This window comes from Polypterus senegalus, chromosome 6 (assembly GCF_016835505.1).
Source record: "Polypterus senegalus isolate Bchr_013 chromosome 6, ASM1683550v1, whole genome shotgun sequence".
Taxonomy (NCBI): Eukaryota; Metazoa; Chordata; class Cladistia; order Polypteriformes; family Polypteridae; genus Polypterus; species Polypterus senegalus.
Window position 1 is genome coordinate 118,402,867 of NC_053159.1, and position 18,463 is coordinate 118,421,329.

The 18,463-nt window shown below is 39.0% G+C and overlaps 1 protein-coding gene across 3 annotated transcripts in view; it reads left to right on the forward strand.

Annotated features, from left to right (window-relative positions):
- Positions 1 to 18,246, forward strand: part of mettl16 (methyltransferase like 16) — a 117,749-nt gene extending 99,503 nt beyond the window's left edge. For all 3 annotated transcript variants that reach the window (XM_039756936.1, XM_039756935.1, XM_039756934.1), the window contains exons 4-10: positions 10,063 to 10,203; positions 10,447 to 10,562; positions 10,743 to 10,885; positions 12,655 to 12,724; positions 14,119 to 14,208; positions 17,158 to 17,325; positions 17,541 to 18,246. In XM_039756936.1, coding sequence (XP_039612870.1) covers positions 10,063 to 10,203; positions 10,447 to 10,562; positions 10,743 to 10,885; positions 12,655 to 12,724; positions 14,119 to 14,208; positions 17,158 to 17,325; positions 17,541 to 18,122 — 1,310 coding nt within the window. In that variant the 3' untranslated portion in view covers positions 18,123 to 18,246. The remainder of the gene's footprint in view (positions 1 to 10,062; positions 10,204 to 10,446; positions 10,563 to 10,742; positions 10,886 to 12,654; positions 12,725 to 14,118; positions 14,209 to 17,157; positions 17,326 to 17,540) is intronic.
- Positions 18,247 to 18,463: the final 217 nt, after the last annotated feature.

Sequence of the window (18,463 nt, forward strand, 5' to 3'; positions counted from 1 at the left end):
TAGACTCAGTCATCTGAAATTTATAAAGTTCAAATTTGAGAAACTGATAAAATGTATGACTTTAATCCTTTACCTCTAACATTTATTTAATATAAAATGGCATAATATTTCGCAGAACTGTCGGAATAATATATAACATATATTATTGGTGCAGGATGTACAGTTCACAGCCTCAGATTCAACAAGAAACCAGTGGAGGTACATGCCCCTGAGGACAAATGTTTATAAAATCACCATTACTATGACAAACCTGGTCATAGGGTGTTTACACTTATGAACTTTTCAAACTAATTGCATTGCTTTATTTTGCTGCAGAGCCATATTATGTTATTTCCTGTACATATTTTGTAAATTTACATTTACTGCCTGAAAATGTTATCTCTAAAAAGACCCTCACTGTGAAGTGGCAGCAATCTTTATTCTGGGTTAGCAGGATGACTAGGAGGTGTTGCACCCAGCCTTTGCTGCATGCCCAAGTATTACTGCTGTACCTTCTGGGAAATGCTTGGTCTCTGAGCTGTTGTGCTGGAGGCTGGTGCTGTAAGGTTAGATTGATTTTTGACTTGCTGTTTTTATCGGCAGTGTCACGAGGATAGTGATACTGTGTACAAATTGATCATTGTTTGATGGATAGACTAATCGAGCACCAGCGCACATAATAGCTTGATGGAATCTATACGTGCATACATCTTAACAAGAGGATAATCTTTCTTTTTAACTACTTTTTTCACCTTTGTTGGTACATATTTATATGTGCACATACATCAGATTTTGAATATTCTATGTTTATGCCAAATACAAGCTCGATTAAAAAGATATTCTTCTAAGGTGTGCTGATCAATATATTTTCTATGCGTAAAACCCAATTGTCACTTTGCACCCTTAGCTGATTCTCTGTGGGCTGTTGATGCCCTAAAGGTTGAGTTATGTATTGTAAATGTCTTTATGATAATATGGTTGATTAACAAAGACTGTTTCTTATGAGGACCATATTTGGGAGTATTCATAAAATACACCGGGACTATGATCAGTAGTGCTCTCTTCATGCAAATATCTCTATATCTTAGACACTGTAGAATATATATGGATTTATCTGCTATTGTTAAAGTGGCAACAGTAACATAAGGACAGCAGTTAAAAGTGGTAGACCATGTGGCTTTCAAAACTAGACTTGATGTTGTTTTTGAGCAATTAAACAATAGGATAGGATAGGATTGGTGAGCTTTGTTGGGTTGAATGGCCTCATCTAGATTGTTTTAATGTTCCAATGTTCTTATTTTAGTGCATGAGTTGCAATATATGGTACAAGGATATGCAGACCAAGAAATATAAAAAGTAAAATCTCATGTATATTTCCTGATTACGTGTATGTGGAAGGGCAGGTCCATGCCTTAAGAATTAGAAGCCCATTTTAAATAATAATTTACACATGCATCTTTGGATGGAGCATGGTAGCGTGGCAGGAGTGGTTCCAGCGCGGGATATGGGAGTGGACGGTCATGTAGGAGTGCCCATGACCTAATTAGTGCTGCAGCTGAGCCTCACTCATGCTTTAAAAGGGAAGCGCAAGTGTTAAGGGGGACAAAAGGAAAACCAGGAGAAGAACGAAAGGGAGATTGGAGGATAAAAGAAGGAGGGTGAAAGAGGCAGGAGCAACCAAGAGAGAGCTCAAGTGTAAAAGAAAGCAAAGAGCCATGGAGAATAGAGTGTGGTCAACACTGTGAGCTTTGGTGTTGGATCGCTCCAGCTGAGTGATTCAGAGAGTTGGAGCGACCAGGAAGTATGCTGTTCGCTGCGTAAGTCTGGGAAAGCAGCAGGAGGAGTGGGCAACAGAGGTTCATAATGGGGAGCCTTTGTGTCAATGGACAAGGAGCTGACCCTGGGTCCTGATTGGGAGCCATGTAGTTGAGCCATGGAAATGGCAGGGACCCATACCTGTAGTAGTTGGATAGAATGCTGTTTCAGTCAGGTAAGCATCTCCTTAGCTGCAAGGTCTGGTCAGGATAAGCCGAGGAGATGTCTTTTGAAAGGATTGTAGCAAGGCTCATGTTTTAATGGTCAATTCTTGCAGTTGTTTTGACCTCATTTTAATGGATTTATTGATTGGGCTTTTAACCTCCACTAGCACCTCTATTTCTTATGGATTATTTATTTATTATGAATTGAACACTGTTTTGACTTGTTTTTTTTTTAATTAAAGCACTTTTGCACTTAATCACCTACCCCTTGCTTCATGTTGTGTTCTTACCTGCTGGCTCATCTGCTTATGTTATTGACGTTGTTGGGTTCAACAGACACCCAAAACAGAAGTGGAAGCATGGAGATGACCCACAACATCACACTGCTGAGCAGTTTTGCATTTATACAGAAAAGAAAAATCACTAAAACTCTGAATATTTTTGCTGTTCATTCAAGTTTTTGTTCATCACTGGTAGCCTACAGATACAGTGACAAATGTGTTACAGCTATGGGTCAGATGTCGTTGGAAAGTGTCACCCAAAAATAAAAATAAATACAAAATGAGTCAAGTCCCTGTCATTTGTCTTTAAGGCAAGTTGTATAGATTCGTAAGTACCAGTCATTCTCAATATCCTTGGAGTTCCCTTTAAAAAGCTGCCTATCCTTAGTGTGCGCTGCAGAAATCTTGACAAATGTTAATACAACAGGAATCATTTTTCACCAAAAACAACACACTAATGATAGACACAGAAAACACACATGAAGACAACATTGCTTTTGTAGATATTTATCATTACTACGGTTAACTTTAAATGCGCCACAGTTAAATTTATAATAAAATTTCTCTGGATTTAATAACTTCTTTATGTGGGAGCAGTTTTAGTGTCATTGAGCAGCTTACAGTCATAGCGAATAGAACCTAGAGTAGATGAGTAAAAGAAACCTTAGAAAGTACCAAATATGTCAACTTTGAAGTGGTAATGCTCTTATTTTCACAAGCATACTTATAGCAACAAAGAAAAATTGGGAACAATGACAAACTCCATTATAGGAATTCATTAGTAATCTGAAAATAATTATGTATCTGTAGCAATTTAACAATAGTAAAAACAGCTAAAATTAGGGTTAAGTGCACAGGTCCATATGTAAATACAAAGAAGAAAACAACTGTGTTCTTTTACTTTCATTGTAACCCTTTAATAATCTCAACACTTTGATAATATTACTAGTAGCACTCAGATTGAACACCAGTACTTTAAGAAATTACACTGTAGTGTAGCAGACTATTTCACAATACACATTGTGAAGCCTGTGAGTTTTCAGGTCTGTCAGGGTGCTCTATAACATGTAGCTAGTTGGGTAACCATGCTGCAGCTATAAAATGTTAACAATAAGACATATAATAAACGTTTTCTAATTGCATATCCAGCTTTTGGAATGCTTCTTCCAATTTCAGGAACTGCATCTTTAGTGAGACTCCTAAGTAGAGATGCATGATATATCAGGAATTGTATTGTTATCAGCCGATGTTCATTAAAAATTATGACATTGGAATCAGTCAGATGTGTAAATTTTAACCAATACTGCTGACTGATGTAATTCAAGCTTGCCAACCTTGTCAGTTCATTAAATAATTTAAATTTTTTTGTTCATTGTTCAGTAAGCCAGATGTTTACCTGCAGAAAAACATGCATTCAAGTACACCCCCTTCTGCTCATACACAAAAAAAAAAAACGCAGGGTTTCCTAGTTTTCCTGACAAGAGCTCTGCATATGCTGTTTATTCGTTGGGCAGGTAGCATGTCAGCCAAGTGGTCATATTTTCTGCGAAAATGGAAGACAACAGAGATGCTATCTGTTGTACCTGCTAAAGCTATGGAAGAAAGTGGCATTAAAAGTTTAGGCTGCATGGCTCACACTTTTCAGCTTGCTGTAAATGAAGGCGTATTAAGCCAGAGAAGCAACACCGGCTGCATTGCCACTGGGAGACAAATAGTTAAGTCATTTTAAACGCTCTCCGCTCTCAATTTTGCAGCTGAGAAAAATACAAACAGACCTAGGTACCCCAACAAGAATGCTTCAGCAAGACGTCTCTACTGTTTGGAACAGTATGTATAATACGCTGAAAAGTCTGGTTGATCAGAACCCACTCTTGCTGTGTAAGGTGCTGAATACGAGCTTTCCTGCCTCTCTCACTGCGCATCAGTTGCGATTTGTGGAAGACCTGATTACTCTGCTTGAAGCATTCTTGCAACTTGCTAAAGACATAAGCGCACATTCATCTACAACTGTGGATGTGATTCTGTCTGTTGAAGCTCTTAAATGCCTCCTCAGCAAGTGTGGCAAGACAGATTCCAGAGTTCAGACAGCAAGAAACACACTTTTAAAGGCGGTTATAAAAAGCTTAAGAGTGGCGCATTCTCTGAGCCACCATCTACTTTTTTCAACCAAGATACCAAAAAACGAGCATAAGAAGCACTTGAGAAACAATTGGTCAAGAACAGAGCTGGTGAAGGAGATGCAGAGGGCCTCGGCGATCCACAAGAGAAAATGATTTACACTCAGAAAGATTATGTAGCTTTGTTGTTGGAGATGTGTGAATAAATATTTGAAGAAAATGTATATATGGCTATAAAACAACATTCAACTGCTGCCAAGGTAAAATAACTGAATCATAAAATTATTAATAATAATAATCATAGTACAGTAATTTGGTAGACCAAACATCCCAAATTTAAAAAAACAAAATACACATCATACACTGCAACTTCCAAATATCCAAGCAGCATCATTGTGCATTTGCCAGCAAATCACAGTTGGCTCTGTGAAGCAGCCTGCTGGGATCATGCATTACTTAAGAGCACAGGGCATACTGCTCTGCAAACATTAGCCAAGACGGAAAGGAGCATGTTAAAGGCATTGACTCGCCATTTTGTTAGGTTTTGACAATTTGTTTTCCAGATTGCCTACAAAACTTCTGTTGCAGTGGCATTGTTTCTTGGATTTTCCATTTTGGACATTCAGTCGCTGTGGTAAAACAATGAAGGAATTTAATTTAGTGGACACTTAACAAAAAGAAGGTACGGGCTCGCCTGCATGCTAAAATACAGCATCAAGTTTTGCATTTTGTGAAAGTCGTGCCCCCTGCATCTAAACTGTAAAAGATTTTAAACAAGATAGATTCCACTTTTAATATAAGTGTTACTTTGAAACAAAATCACACTGAAATATACAACATTCTCACAATACTTCAAAGCACATTTGCTTACAAATGTTTCATTGTTAAACGGCTTGTGTTGTACTTAAAAGTGATTCTACATCACACTTACACAGAATACCCATTATATGACCTAAATCATTATACTTAACTAGCCAACCCGCGGCGTACCATACGCCGCATAATCAAGCCGGTTTTTTAATAATTTTTAAGCACAGGGAGAAAATTTAACATTTGCAAAATCAGTAATGTAATAAATCAGCAACATTGTAACAATGCACGGAACGAACCAACACACAATCGTCCTCGCGGCGTAGCGAGGTTTGTACAAAGTGCAGGAGCATCTAAGAAGACGCATGTTTGTCACGAATGCGAAAACTCGTTTTTTAAAGACTGCTCACTTCATTATGTTTTAACCTCAGTTGTAAAGGAATGTTTTAATGATCCCATGGGATACCCCTCGCAAACTGTTTTACATGCTGCATATGGCGATTCACCTCCGCGAGAAACATGCCTCTATTAACAGTCAACGTGTGGGAGGGGGGTGTGTACAAAGTGTAGGGACGAAAACAGTGGGAGCGTATGAGTCGCACTTAGTGGCAATTCCACGGTTTGCAGCCGGAATGGGGTTCAACGGCTTACCCACGCCTAGACACACGCTCAGTCTCATGCATAATTATTTATTGAATGGTAAACACTTCTGGAAAGACACGGTTATCTAAAACAGGTTAGTGTGAGAATACAACAGTAAGTAAATGAAAAGATGGAACTCTGGAGAGAGCAAAATACAACACAATAGTGAACCCGTGGCATAACAAACGCCGCATAATTATTTATTGATGATTGAACACTTCTGGAAAGACACGGGGACACCCCTCGCAAATTGTTCTACACGCCGCATACAGCGATTGACATATGCGACAAACAAGCTGTTTTACACACTGCATACAGCGAATCACATCCGCGACATGATTTTTCCTAGATGGTCCTGTCGCGTCCACCCTCGCAGTCGAAGCATAAACTCTGCCTGCTCATGTGCCCGGTCGCAAGAGAAACTCACGGAGAGCCGCCCACCAGCTGCCTGTGTGTGTGCTTCTGTCTGTCTCTGGCGCGACTTTCTCTTGCACTGCCTCTGTGCGAACCAGTCAGGCACAGAGAAGGTCAGCTGCTGACAGAGCGTCTCGACTGTTGCAGGGCCTGCATTGGTGAAGCAGGTGAGACGGTAATGAAACAGAGGCACAGGGCTTATTGGTTTTTAAAGACTGATTCATTCATTGTGCTTTAACCTCAGTTTTAAAGGATTGTTTTAAGGATCCCATGGGATACCCCTCGCAAACTGTTTCACACGCTGCATATGGCGATTCACCTCCGCGAGAAACATGCCTCTATGAACAGTCAACGTAGCTTGGAGGTACATGACATTAACCTGACCTGCACTGCATGTGGCCTCTACGACAGACGAACATAAATGAGGCCATTTTTTCTGTGTCGTCGCATCCGAGTTGGTGGGCGTGGCCCTGCGAGTTGTCGTCGTATCCAATGGTCTTGGAGTTGGTGGGCGTGGCTCCTTCCTGTGCACGCCATAGGTGTCTCACTTGTCGGCGGCTTAGTGAATCCACGCCCCTTCCGGCGTGCTTTTCAAGGTTGTCTTGCCTTAGTGAATTATATATATAGATGTTTTAAACAGAGTGGTGGCTCTGAGGCTAGGGATCTGTGCTGGCAATCGAAAGGGACACCAGAAGCGACTCTGCTTCATTGGACCCTTGAGGAAGGCCCTTAACCTGCAATTGCTTCGTCCTGGCGATGACATCAATCTGCTTCCAGTCCTGCAAGCAGGTCCTCCAGTTTACAGGGAAAAGATGGAGGTCGGTGGCAGGATTGGTACTCCCAAAAAAAAGAACAACTTGCACTGATCCAGTGTGATGCTGAGGTGTCAACCGTTACATGGCTGCACACAGGTCCCAGTTTGGTGGTTTGTCGTGTTGGGAGCAGTGAGAAAATGTGCTGTAAAATCAGCGCATGCTCCCAGCCTTTAAACATCACAGGTTTTATTATTGATGGTGGAATGTACTGTGATCATTAACATTGTAAAAAAGAAAAAAAAATCTGATACCATATTTGAAAACACAAATGTCCACCAAAACAAAGATGTCTAATTTGTAGAAAGAAGACCTCATGAGGGTGAGGTTTGTAATAAGGTACGCCAGGAAGTGGTAACAAGTTGAGTTAGAACTGTTTGAATTTGTTTTCAGTTGTTACTAATGGAGTTTTAGTTTGCTTTTTTTTTAGCAAGTACTGTGGCTTAATTGAAGTCCATTGCAGGTCAATTCAGGGGCACATCAAAGGTTCTTTGTTTGTAGACTAGCAGCCAAGTTGAGCTGATTGCCTATTAACTGGGGCTACTTTGCATTGTATCTGTAACTGATTATTTAAGGAGTTGTGGGGCAACAGCTCCATTGCAAAAATAGTGTGGAGTATTTTTCCCTCTGTACTACTGAGTCCAAATAATAGAAATATCAAAATGACCAACATAAAAGATTAAAAGATGAATCTACTGTTAAGAAAAGATGCAGAAAAATGGTTCTCAAGTCCATCACTTGCAATTCATTTAATACATGGACTGTTATTAAAGATCCCACCACATTAGACTACATATGTGGTAACTAGGTAAAAATAGGAAACCTAACCATAGAGGTTTCTGCTCTTGAAAAACTGCTCCAGAAACTCGCCAGTCACCAGTGTGGTGCTATATGTGAAAAATAATATTCATGTCCACATCTTCAAGATGGAAGAAGGAAACAAATCACAATTACTGTGGGTTAAGCTAGCAATGAAGAAAGGCAGAGATCTGGTTATTGGAGTTTGATACAGGCTGCCAAATTCTGATACCTTAGATAATAACATATTATTTAATTGAGTAAGATGCGTGTGCAATAAAGTGGATGTAGTGGTCATGGGTGACTTTAACTTTCCAAACATATAGAATACTAAAGAGGAAACTGAAATGTTGCAGATGGCAATAGATGGTTAGAAAAAAAAAAAAAAAAAACTCTGTCTCAAGCCCAACACAAGGTGACACCTATCTAGATCTAATTTTTTTCAAACAATAAAACAGTAACAAGAACAGAGGTTACTGATATTTTAAGCAACAGCCATCACAATATGCTAAAATTTGAGGTATTTGAAAATACACAAATGTACACCAAAACAAAGACTTTCCTGCTCTCTCTAAATTTTGGGGATGAGGAAGTATGTGCAAAACATTTAATTTATATAATGTTTCTGGTCTGATTTCAGTACCAGTATACCATGCAACCCTACACACAGGAGTGCACTTTCAAATGAATGTGACACTGGTAAACCCCTTGGGATTAATAAACCATCCATCCATCCATCACCAAAAATATGTTCTTTTGATGAACAAAAGGACATAATGAAAAAGAACATGGAATGGGGAACAGTTCTGACTGTCTCGCTCAAGCTTTAGTGCACCTTTGAAATCCAGACAAAAACACTTTAAATTACCCAAATATGTTAAATGTACTTATTTAGAATTTGTTTTTTGACCATCTTCCTCTTAGAATATATTAATATACACTAAGCCTTTTATCTGCTTTACAGTTGAAACAAAGGAATGCCCTAAATTTTGCATTGTAATGGTTTGTATTTCCCACTCATTATAATTTTTGTTATTTTATAGCAAGTGCCTTTTTTCAAAAAGTCAAAATGAGTTTGTGTTTTTCAAGAAACCACTACATTAACAAACAATATAAACAAAAATTTTAAAGTAAAACTCAATTAGTTCAAATTAAATTTGAATACTGACAGTAGACCTAAAAGCGCTATTGTTCTAATCCCAAGACCAGTATTGACAACTCCTAACAAAGACTATTTTCGTTATTCCAAGTTTGTTGTTCTTTTTCCCAATCCTCTCCTGCACACTAAAGGCACCGATAGATCAATCTGGGCCCGCTGTGTCTGTTTGTGTGTGTGTGCGCGCTCTGGGGGGAGGGTGCTCCTCTAATAGACTGCCCTCTTGTCTGGTTGGCTTCTGCCTTTTGCAACAACAGTCCTCATCACCCCATGATCCTGTCTTTGATTAAGCTAGTTCAGAACAGACTGAATAGTGATGTTTGACTGAAACTATCCCAATAGCACAAAATAGGATGCATCCCTGCCTGTTTATTGGAGGATATACTAGCATACACACACACAGAGTGTTATACCTAGCCAATTTTGACAGCTAGTTAAATGATTTGTTGTTTGGCATATGAAAGGATTTGGAGTCCCCAGGGAAAAAATAAATAAAAATGACAAGATTTTGCAATAGTGAAATTAGCACTTCCTGTACCTGTGAGGCAGATTAAAGTAACTGTTGTGTATCCTATTGCCTATTCTCTGCTTAACTTGTTTTAAATTAAGAAACATACCTTTTACCATTTTTAGTGGAATGGATTCAATTTCTTTGTAGTTGATATTGATTATTTTTGCATTAGCTTATAATGTACTAATTCTTTGTAGCCAAATGTTATTTTTTGTTGCTAGTACTAGTGTAGGATCTAGTATATTCAGTCATGCCTAATGCTAAAGTTTCTTTTGGAAATCTTGTAATGTGCAATGCTACTGATATGATATAATTTAGAAATGTTATAACCTCTTGCTCACTCTGGTATAGTGCAATATTAAAGAAACCCATGTAGTTCCACTCTGATATTGAATAATAAGCCTTAGCTCTTTATGGTTTTCTTTGAATAATGATACAAATATATCTGGTGATGAAGCTAAGCTGTTGATGTGCTTAGAATTTATCCGCTGTACTATAAAAATAAACTGATATTCAGTTGCATGGTCAGTTGCATTCATGCTTCTGTATTTTTATTATTTTAGGCACAGGAGCCTCCTGCATCTACCCCTTATTGGGGGCTACCATGAATGGGTGGTATTTCCTGGCAACAGAAGTGGATAACATTTGTTTTAACTATGCTAAGAAAAATGTGGAACAGAATAACTTGTCTGACCTAATCAAGGGTAAGAAGAAACTTCATGGTTTGTGTCATGTATGTTCAGTGGTGAGAGGTGGCGAGCATGGAATAGTCTCAACTAGTGTGAATGTGCTTTAGATTCCAGAAAGGTAGGCCTCTGCTTGGTTCCTTGCAGTTTTTACCCTATTCTGTGGCTGCATTTCACTGAAGTTTGGCTAGGTCTTAATACTGAAGTCCAAACTTCGTCACTTGAAGTGATTCTGTGCTTATTGTCATGTGCTCTTTTCAGTGGTAAAGGTCCCACAAAAGACTTTGCTAATGGATGCTTTGAAAGAGGAGTCAGGAATTGTTTATGACTTCTGCATGTGTAATCCACCATTCTTCGCAAATCAGATGGAGGCAAAGGTAACTAAACTGGGTAATACAAGGAAGAAGTAAAACATCTCTTGATTTTTTATCATTCTTTGGCTCTTTAAGGTATTGGTGAACCAACTGATTTTGCATTTAGTCCATCTATGCCTACACAGTGTTTTAATGGAGCCCTTTCAGACCATGTCAAAATGTTCATCCAACGTATTCTTTCAGGGTGTGAACTCCCGCAATGCCCGACGCCCACCTCCCAGTTCTGTGAATACTGGAGGTGTGACAGAGATCATGGCTGAAGGGGGAGAGTTGGAATTTGTAAAGAGGATAATCCATGATAGTTTGCAGCTGAAGAAGCGACTTCGGTAAGCCCATTTTAGAAAATCTATTCAGGTTATTAAAATAATTAATTACATGCAAAAAAGCTTTTGTAGTTTACACTGAGTGAAGTGCTGTGTTCAGCATTTCTTGCCTTACATTTCCTCTATCATTCTGTATTTACACAAATTGTTGTAGACACGGTACACACATGAAATGTATGTATTTCAGACCACGGTATTTCATTACCTATATAATTCCTTACAAACGCATTGCCAGATAAACACTTCAACACAAAACTGTGAGGATTGCAGCAGGGTGATGCTGTCATCTTCCTGAATGGGGAGAGTTGGGGGGTGCAGCAAGCTGCGTTGTGCTAATGTACACATTTGAAAAACAAAAGCGGGCTATTAGTGCAGTGATAAGGAGCTATGAGCTTCTTGACGTTTGTCAGGAAAATTTTAGGAGGTCAGGGACAACGAAAAACATTGTATGTTTCAGAGATTCTAGTGTTAAGACTTTTTTTTAACAAAAAGATATGTTACTATTAAATATTCTGATTACTGACAGCTAGAAGCACAGCAAGAAACCACTTTGTAGCAAGCAGGTGTTTTGTATATTTATAAAGGGGAAAAAAGTAACACAAAAGCAGCCACATGCTTGGAGGCAGTGATTTGGAACCACTAAAAATGGATGCAAATATGCACAACTGTGTCAGCAACGAATGTCTTGGAAAATCTAGTCAGATGAGCAGTTTTCTGAAAATTGGTTTGCATTTTTGAGATGCAAAACCTTTTCCAATGCATTTCATGTTGGGAAGGAATGTGCCATCTGAGCAGAGGCTTCCTCCCAACATTGAAGCAGATGGCTTTTTTTCCCTCTAAACCCAAGTTTGTTTAATTAATTTCCAGACATGGTAAACAATTACCATCATTGCATTCAGAGCCCCTACGGGAACAGATGTGTGCTTACTGTCATAGCTGCCAGAAGCTGTCAGGAACTCAGTGGAGTGAGACAGACATGGTATATTGGAGGGGTGCAACTATGATTAGACATGATTAGAGTTGACACACCTGGGCTTCCTGCTGGGTGGCTCAGATGAGAGTGTGGTGGCCCACCTGCATTTTAAACAAGGACACCTCCCAGATGAGACAGAAAGCACTAACAGTGATGAGCAGGATCTGAGTGACATGCCACTTTTGTAGGCAGCTCATTTGGGCAAATCCCCCAGAGAGCAGCAGTGTTTCTCCCATCTTATGGAACATGATTAGCACAGAATTTTGTGTTTTTGGATAGTGAGAGAGATCAGTATGCTCAAGTGATCAGTAGGTATTGCTGAATAAGTCTAATTTTAAGGCAGATTTTCTGATTCGGCTCCTTTTTTATTTATTACTTTGTCTTGTTTCTTTTAAAGGTCCCTTCTTAGCCTAAGCATTTTTATGTTTTGTCTTTAATGCTTTGTTTTTGTCTTTCTGTTATTGATTGAATATTCTTTTAGAGTAAGGTGTCATCAAAAAATATTTCCTGAATTTCAAAATTCAGTATAACTTCAATTAAGAAATATAACACGTTTGTAACATTTATGAAATATCATATGCTAATACATTTTAACATTAATATAGTTTTATCTCTACAGACAGTGGCATAGCTAGTAGAGGTGGACATCTTTCATTAATTTTGTATTATTCTAATATTTATGAGTGATACGTAATGACCAAAAAAAGATATTAAAATTTACTGAAGGTTTGAATAAATTTTCCAGGCCAGTTGCAGAGAAATGTGCATTTACTAGTTTTATTTCTTCTACAAACCACAGGTGGTACAGTTGCATGCTAGGAAAAAAGTGCAGTTTGACTCCTCTGAAGGAAGAACTGCGAAAACAAGGGGTAAGAACAGATTGGAATGCCAAGCAACTTTTATGACTTCACAAATTCTTGTGCTTGAAGTTCACATCTTTCACCAGCCCAAGTCAAGTCTGTTATTTGAATCTTTAGTATGAATTGAAGCAATTTTTGTATGGTTTTGCTGTAGCAAGTGTACTGCTTGCTGGCTCTTTCATAAATTCCCTTTTGTGCACATAACTAAAATTACCTGTATTGACAATTTTCAATGGAGCGTGTGATTGGTACGCTTAACATTCTAGTTTGAAACTGGACAGAGAAACAAATCAAATGCCACTAAAGCACAGCCATGGGGCTGATTCTGAAGGTAATTTATTAATTTTGCTGCAGGCCAGAATCATAATGCGCAGCCTCATTTGGAGTGGCATGGTACCAAGTGTACACCCACTAAAGCAGTTTTATGTTTCTTGGCATGGCACATTAATAGCTGGAACAGTAAAAGAGATTCAGGGAAGCAGCAGTGCTCACTGTATCAATCGACATATTTGATTAGGCTCAAATTTTCTCAACCAGCAACCTAGTTTGATCTATTTTCCAGTTGCTTAAATTTTACTATTTATAAGTTAACATAAGTTACCAAATCTCACTTTTTCTTTAACAAACTTAAATATGATAAGTAAAGGCGCTTTTCCACTGCATAGTACGGCACGACACGGTTCAGTTCAGCTCACTTTTGGGGGGGTTTTCCACTGGGAGCAGTACCTGGTACCTGGTCCTTTTTTTTAGTACCACCTCAGCCGAGGTTCCAAGCGCGCCGAACCGTTTCCAAAACATGACGTGTAAACTCTGCTGGTCACTGATTGGCCGGAGAAAATCGTCATTACTGCGTCACTGAACTTGCGACACGAGACACAACAGACCCGCTAGATTTTTAGCACAGCCAGCGAAGGTTCGGACGCACCATTTTGTTTTAACCAAAAATGGCTGTTTCGTGGTCTATTGAGGAAGTACAGACGTTCCTCGTTGGTAGCCGAGGCGGATCCAGCGAGAGCTGGATGGGCGACGCGAATGAAAAAGTTTTCAGGAGGTCGCTAAGCTCTTGGGCGCACATGGCTACCATCGGACTTACAAACAGTGTAGGGACAAGTTAAAAAAAAATGAAGAGCGAGCAGTAGAGGCGGCGCAACTGTAACGACACGTGAATAATCCCGCCCACTCTAAAGCGGTACTAAACTGCAGTCGAAACGCAAACCGATCCGAACTGAGCCGAACCAAGGTGAGCTGTACTGAACCGTGCTGTGCCGTACTATGCAGTGGAAAAGCGCCATAAGACCTCAAAGATGGCCGTAAATTTGAACTTTGTAAAACAAATGTGAGGAATTGCATAGTTGTATAGAAGCAGTTAGTTAGACATTAACTACCTTGGTTTCTTCTTACAGGTTCCAAAGGTGACCCACACAGAATTTTGTCAGGGACGTACAATGCGTTGGGCTCTAGCATGGAGCTACTATGAAGATGTCACAGTTCCTGTAAGTGTTGCACATGGGGGTACAGAGCAAATGGGCACAAGGAGATCTCTACTGCATACTGGGCTCAAATTCTACAGAGTAAAAAAATACTCTGTGTTTGGAATAAAGTAACTAGTGTTAAAGAACAAAATTTTTTAGACAGTAAAATTATTAGAGGATGGTTGAGTGATACTTGTTGGATTGTTGCAGAGAGTTAGATTGTTATAGACACTAACTTGTAATCTTGTAGAGTGCACTGGAGGGCAGTGGCACCCTATTAATTGTAAAAATCGGTTTCCAATTACCAAATAATTTGCAATGAAAATATGCAGTCACAGGGTTTCTTCTGGAACCATAACCGATGCACTGGTCTCTCTGAGGATTCCAAGTTCCTTCCTTACTCCCAGAGACTTTAGTTGACTGCATGCTTTAAATTGCCCAATTCTCTCAGCATAGCTTGCAGTTAACCGGCATCCCTTCCATGCTGCATGTTGTTGTCAGGGATAGGCTTATGCTTCCAGTTGGTTGGACTAGATGGTTTAGAAAATTGGGTAGATGAATGAAAGTGAGCATACAAAAGGCATCAGCACTACCGTGGAGCATTGAAAACCACACTAAAATTAAACTGACTGAGATGGTAAAAACTGAAGATTTTTGTGACTTTAGTTCAAATATAATACTACAACCTATCAAAATGAATGTTATTAGCCTTACTATATTAGGTTATAATGTCTTAGTAGAATCAATCATATCTTCCTTTGTGTTTTGTAACTATTGTCTTTCCTTTTATTTCCTTAACTAGTTTACTTTCCACACACAGCACTTGTAAATGCAATGTCCCAGTTTCCTGTGCTGCTCTGCTTGCAGTCCATAAATAATAGATAAGCCATTGTTCATCAGAAGCACTTAACCTGGTTTAAAAATTAGGGTAGTGGTTACTAATTTTGCTATGTCTTGTTCTATCTTTGCTTTGTTTTGGATACGGGCAGTGCTGTAAATTTGACTTGTTTCAGTCTAGATGCTAAAGGGGTCTTTTATACTGAGTTGTCAATGCCTTGTGAGAGGAGGGCTACATATGTCTGAACAGGGCTTTACGAGCTGTGAGCTTATGTGGTTTCTCCTAGCTGGGAGCCAGTAGGTGTCCAACATACTCCTTTGTGACTAGTGCAGACTTGAGCAGTGTATGGCAATAACTATGAAACGTATCCTTTGTACTCCATATACCTATAGATCTCAACATTGTCCTTATTGGTGCATAATCCTATATTTTATATGGATATTGTTGAACATATTAGCTGTTTTGCTTAGTTTCTATCCAAAATCTACTTAAGCCTTTTATGTCTGGGAAGGCAGCACGCAGTCAAGTGTTAGGAATACTAGCTCTATGGAATTGGTTATTTTGCTCCCCCTTCTTGGTTATAGTGGGGGTGGAGCACTACTGATAACACCCACATGCAGTTAATCCATCCCTTAATGAGTTTAAGCAGATAATGTCCCCAGGTGCAGGCATGATCATAATACGGTTATTACAGGAACCAATGATGTCCTGGAACATACACAGTTGGAGTCAGCAGGAGACGTGGTCATTATGGTGCCAAAGTCTTTTGCAGTTGGTTTTCAGCAGAACACGGTGTCCACCTTGCTGAGCTGTGCTAATTAATCAAGGGGCTAGTAGCATAAATCGTTTGGAGATAAGCTACCAAGTGTCGTGTTAGCAGCTCGTTTGTTTTTTGCCAGCTCAGAGGAAGTAAAAATGCACGAGACTTTAGGAGCCCTGCTGTATGGCAAGGAATGGACATTGAATAATGAATGCAGTTGCCCGTCAGTTGATGGTATGTGCTGTATTCTTAATACAACACAGAATAATATTTGGAACCGTTTAGTATGATTGATGTTGTATGTGTAAATAGACCGCTGCCTGTTTTCAGAGGGCAGTAAAATACAAGAAAATCAGGCAAGTAAGTTGAAGGGCTTTGCAAGGATTGCTGTAGGGGTCCATCTAGTGGTCAGAAGAGGGAAGCTTACATTATAATGTTGAGAAAAGCCAAACAAAATTACACCGTTTATTGCCTAACTAAAGAGATTACAATATGCAAGCTTTCGAGGCAACTCAGGCCTCTTCTTCAGGCAAGATGTGATTAAGAAGGGGCCTGAGTTGCCTCGAAAGCTTGCATATTGTAATCTCTTTAGTTAGGCAATAAAAGGTGTAATTTTGTTTGGCTTTTCTCTACATTCATAATGGCTAACACGGTACAACACCTTAGTACTATTAAAATCTTGAAGAATTGCAACTTCTGCTTGAAATTCAAACCCGGCGTATTTTAAAGGTACTGTGCGTAAAAGTAGATTGTGTGCACATGAAGTGTATTTAAAGACCAATGACTATATTCATGGAGTGTGTCTGTGTTTTTGTTTGTATAATGCGACATATTACAGTTGGGCCTACTTGGCACCTGCCCAAGCAGTTTAATGAGCACATCTATTTTGAATGCTTGCTGCTTTTCTTAATATGTTATCCCAAGAGAATCGTATCTGATTTTTGGATACCATATACTGTGCATACATTTTGTCTTGCAGGATAATGCCCTTTTTTAACAGTAGTATGACACTTTTTGACAAAAGAATTCTATAATTATTTTGTACATTTTCAAAAAATAGTTAATTATGTAACCAAAATGTTTTTTTTTTTTTTATTTCATGAACTTTAATTTATACAGCAAATGTTTTGGGGAAATTTCTGATTTCCAATTGAACTTATTAACAAAGTACTAAGAGACTATAAGTGTGAAGAAACATTTAATAGTATATATCATTGATTGTTTTAGAATATTATGTAAAAAGAAACATGCTTTTTGATAACTTGAATTTCTCTCAATTTGTTTTAGTGTTAAAAAAGGGATGGTGAATGTCGCATATGATATGGGGGGAATTTGAGGCAGACATCTAATGCATGCTCTTTCTCTTGCACAGTCTCCACCATCAAAGAAGCGTAAGATGGAGAAAGTTCGCAAGCCCATCACCTTCTCTGTTCCAAGTGTCATTGTGAAGGAGTTGACAGCTAACATTACCTCCATTGACTCAACTGCCAGCATCCATATGATTGCATCTTGGTTAGAGAAGAGCTTGTCTGACCTTCGGGTGAGTGAATATTTCTGAAATTGTGTGTCATTCCTTGAACAAGTGATCTTTAATGGTGATTTACAGTGCTTCTGCTAAACTTAAACTTTGGAACTTTGCCATTTTTTCACTTTTGTTGCCTCATAGATATTAACAATATCTGTACCCAATTGACTTGAAAAGCTGACTTGATTGATCATTTGACTTACCATGATCATCTATTTCTCTCAATCTAGGTTCTGCACAAGCGGGTTCCTTGTGGCAAAACAGAAGTGAGTCTCTTCCTTACAGCAATTGAGAACTCCTGGATCCACATTCGGCAAAAACGCAGAGACAGAGGGCGTCAACTCAGGGAGCTTCCAAGAGCACCCATTGATGCAAATGGAAGTCATGTTCAGGCTCATGAGGAAAACTGCCAGACTGTGCCAGAGACGGACAGTGTGGAAATGGATAAAAGCTCAAAAGCTGAAATTGCAGGACAAATGCAAACAAAGGAGTGTAGTGAGGAAGCTTCAGTCAATTTTGACAACACAAAATCGAACCAGAAAACTCTTAATACAGACAATCAGCAAGTGAAAGTAGGGGATTCAAATTTACCAGACACAGAAAAGCTGTCCAGCACAACCACCTCTGGGGGAGTGGGAAGCAACAGTAATGGACAACACTTCCTCTTCAAGTGTCTTCTAACTATAAAAGAGGAAGGAAGTGATTTTATAGTAGAAATGCACTGGGTGGAAGGGCAGAACAGAGATCTGATGAACCAGCTGTGCACTTACCTGAAAAACCAGTTATCCCGATTAGTTGGCGGTCATCCATGACTCAACCCTGGTCAAGCAGATGTGCTCTTCAGTATTTAGTCTGTTCCTATATTTCAGTGACAAGAATCCTGATGTATTTTTTTTTTTCCTCCCACTAATTCATTTAAAGAAAAACAACATTTTATGACAAATGTGTATGTCTTTTTTTTTTTTTCTTTCTTTCTTTAATGTCGCCACAACTTGGCCTTTATATCTCTACCTCAGCCATATCAATATCTTTGAATTACTTTTAGCCTCTCGTGGTTGTCAGTGATTTTTATTGTAAGTAAATGCTATATTTTCAGTCACTTTAAGGGGATGTGAACTGTTCAGTACATTAACCTAATGATATATTACATTTT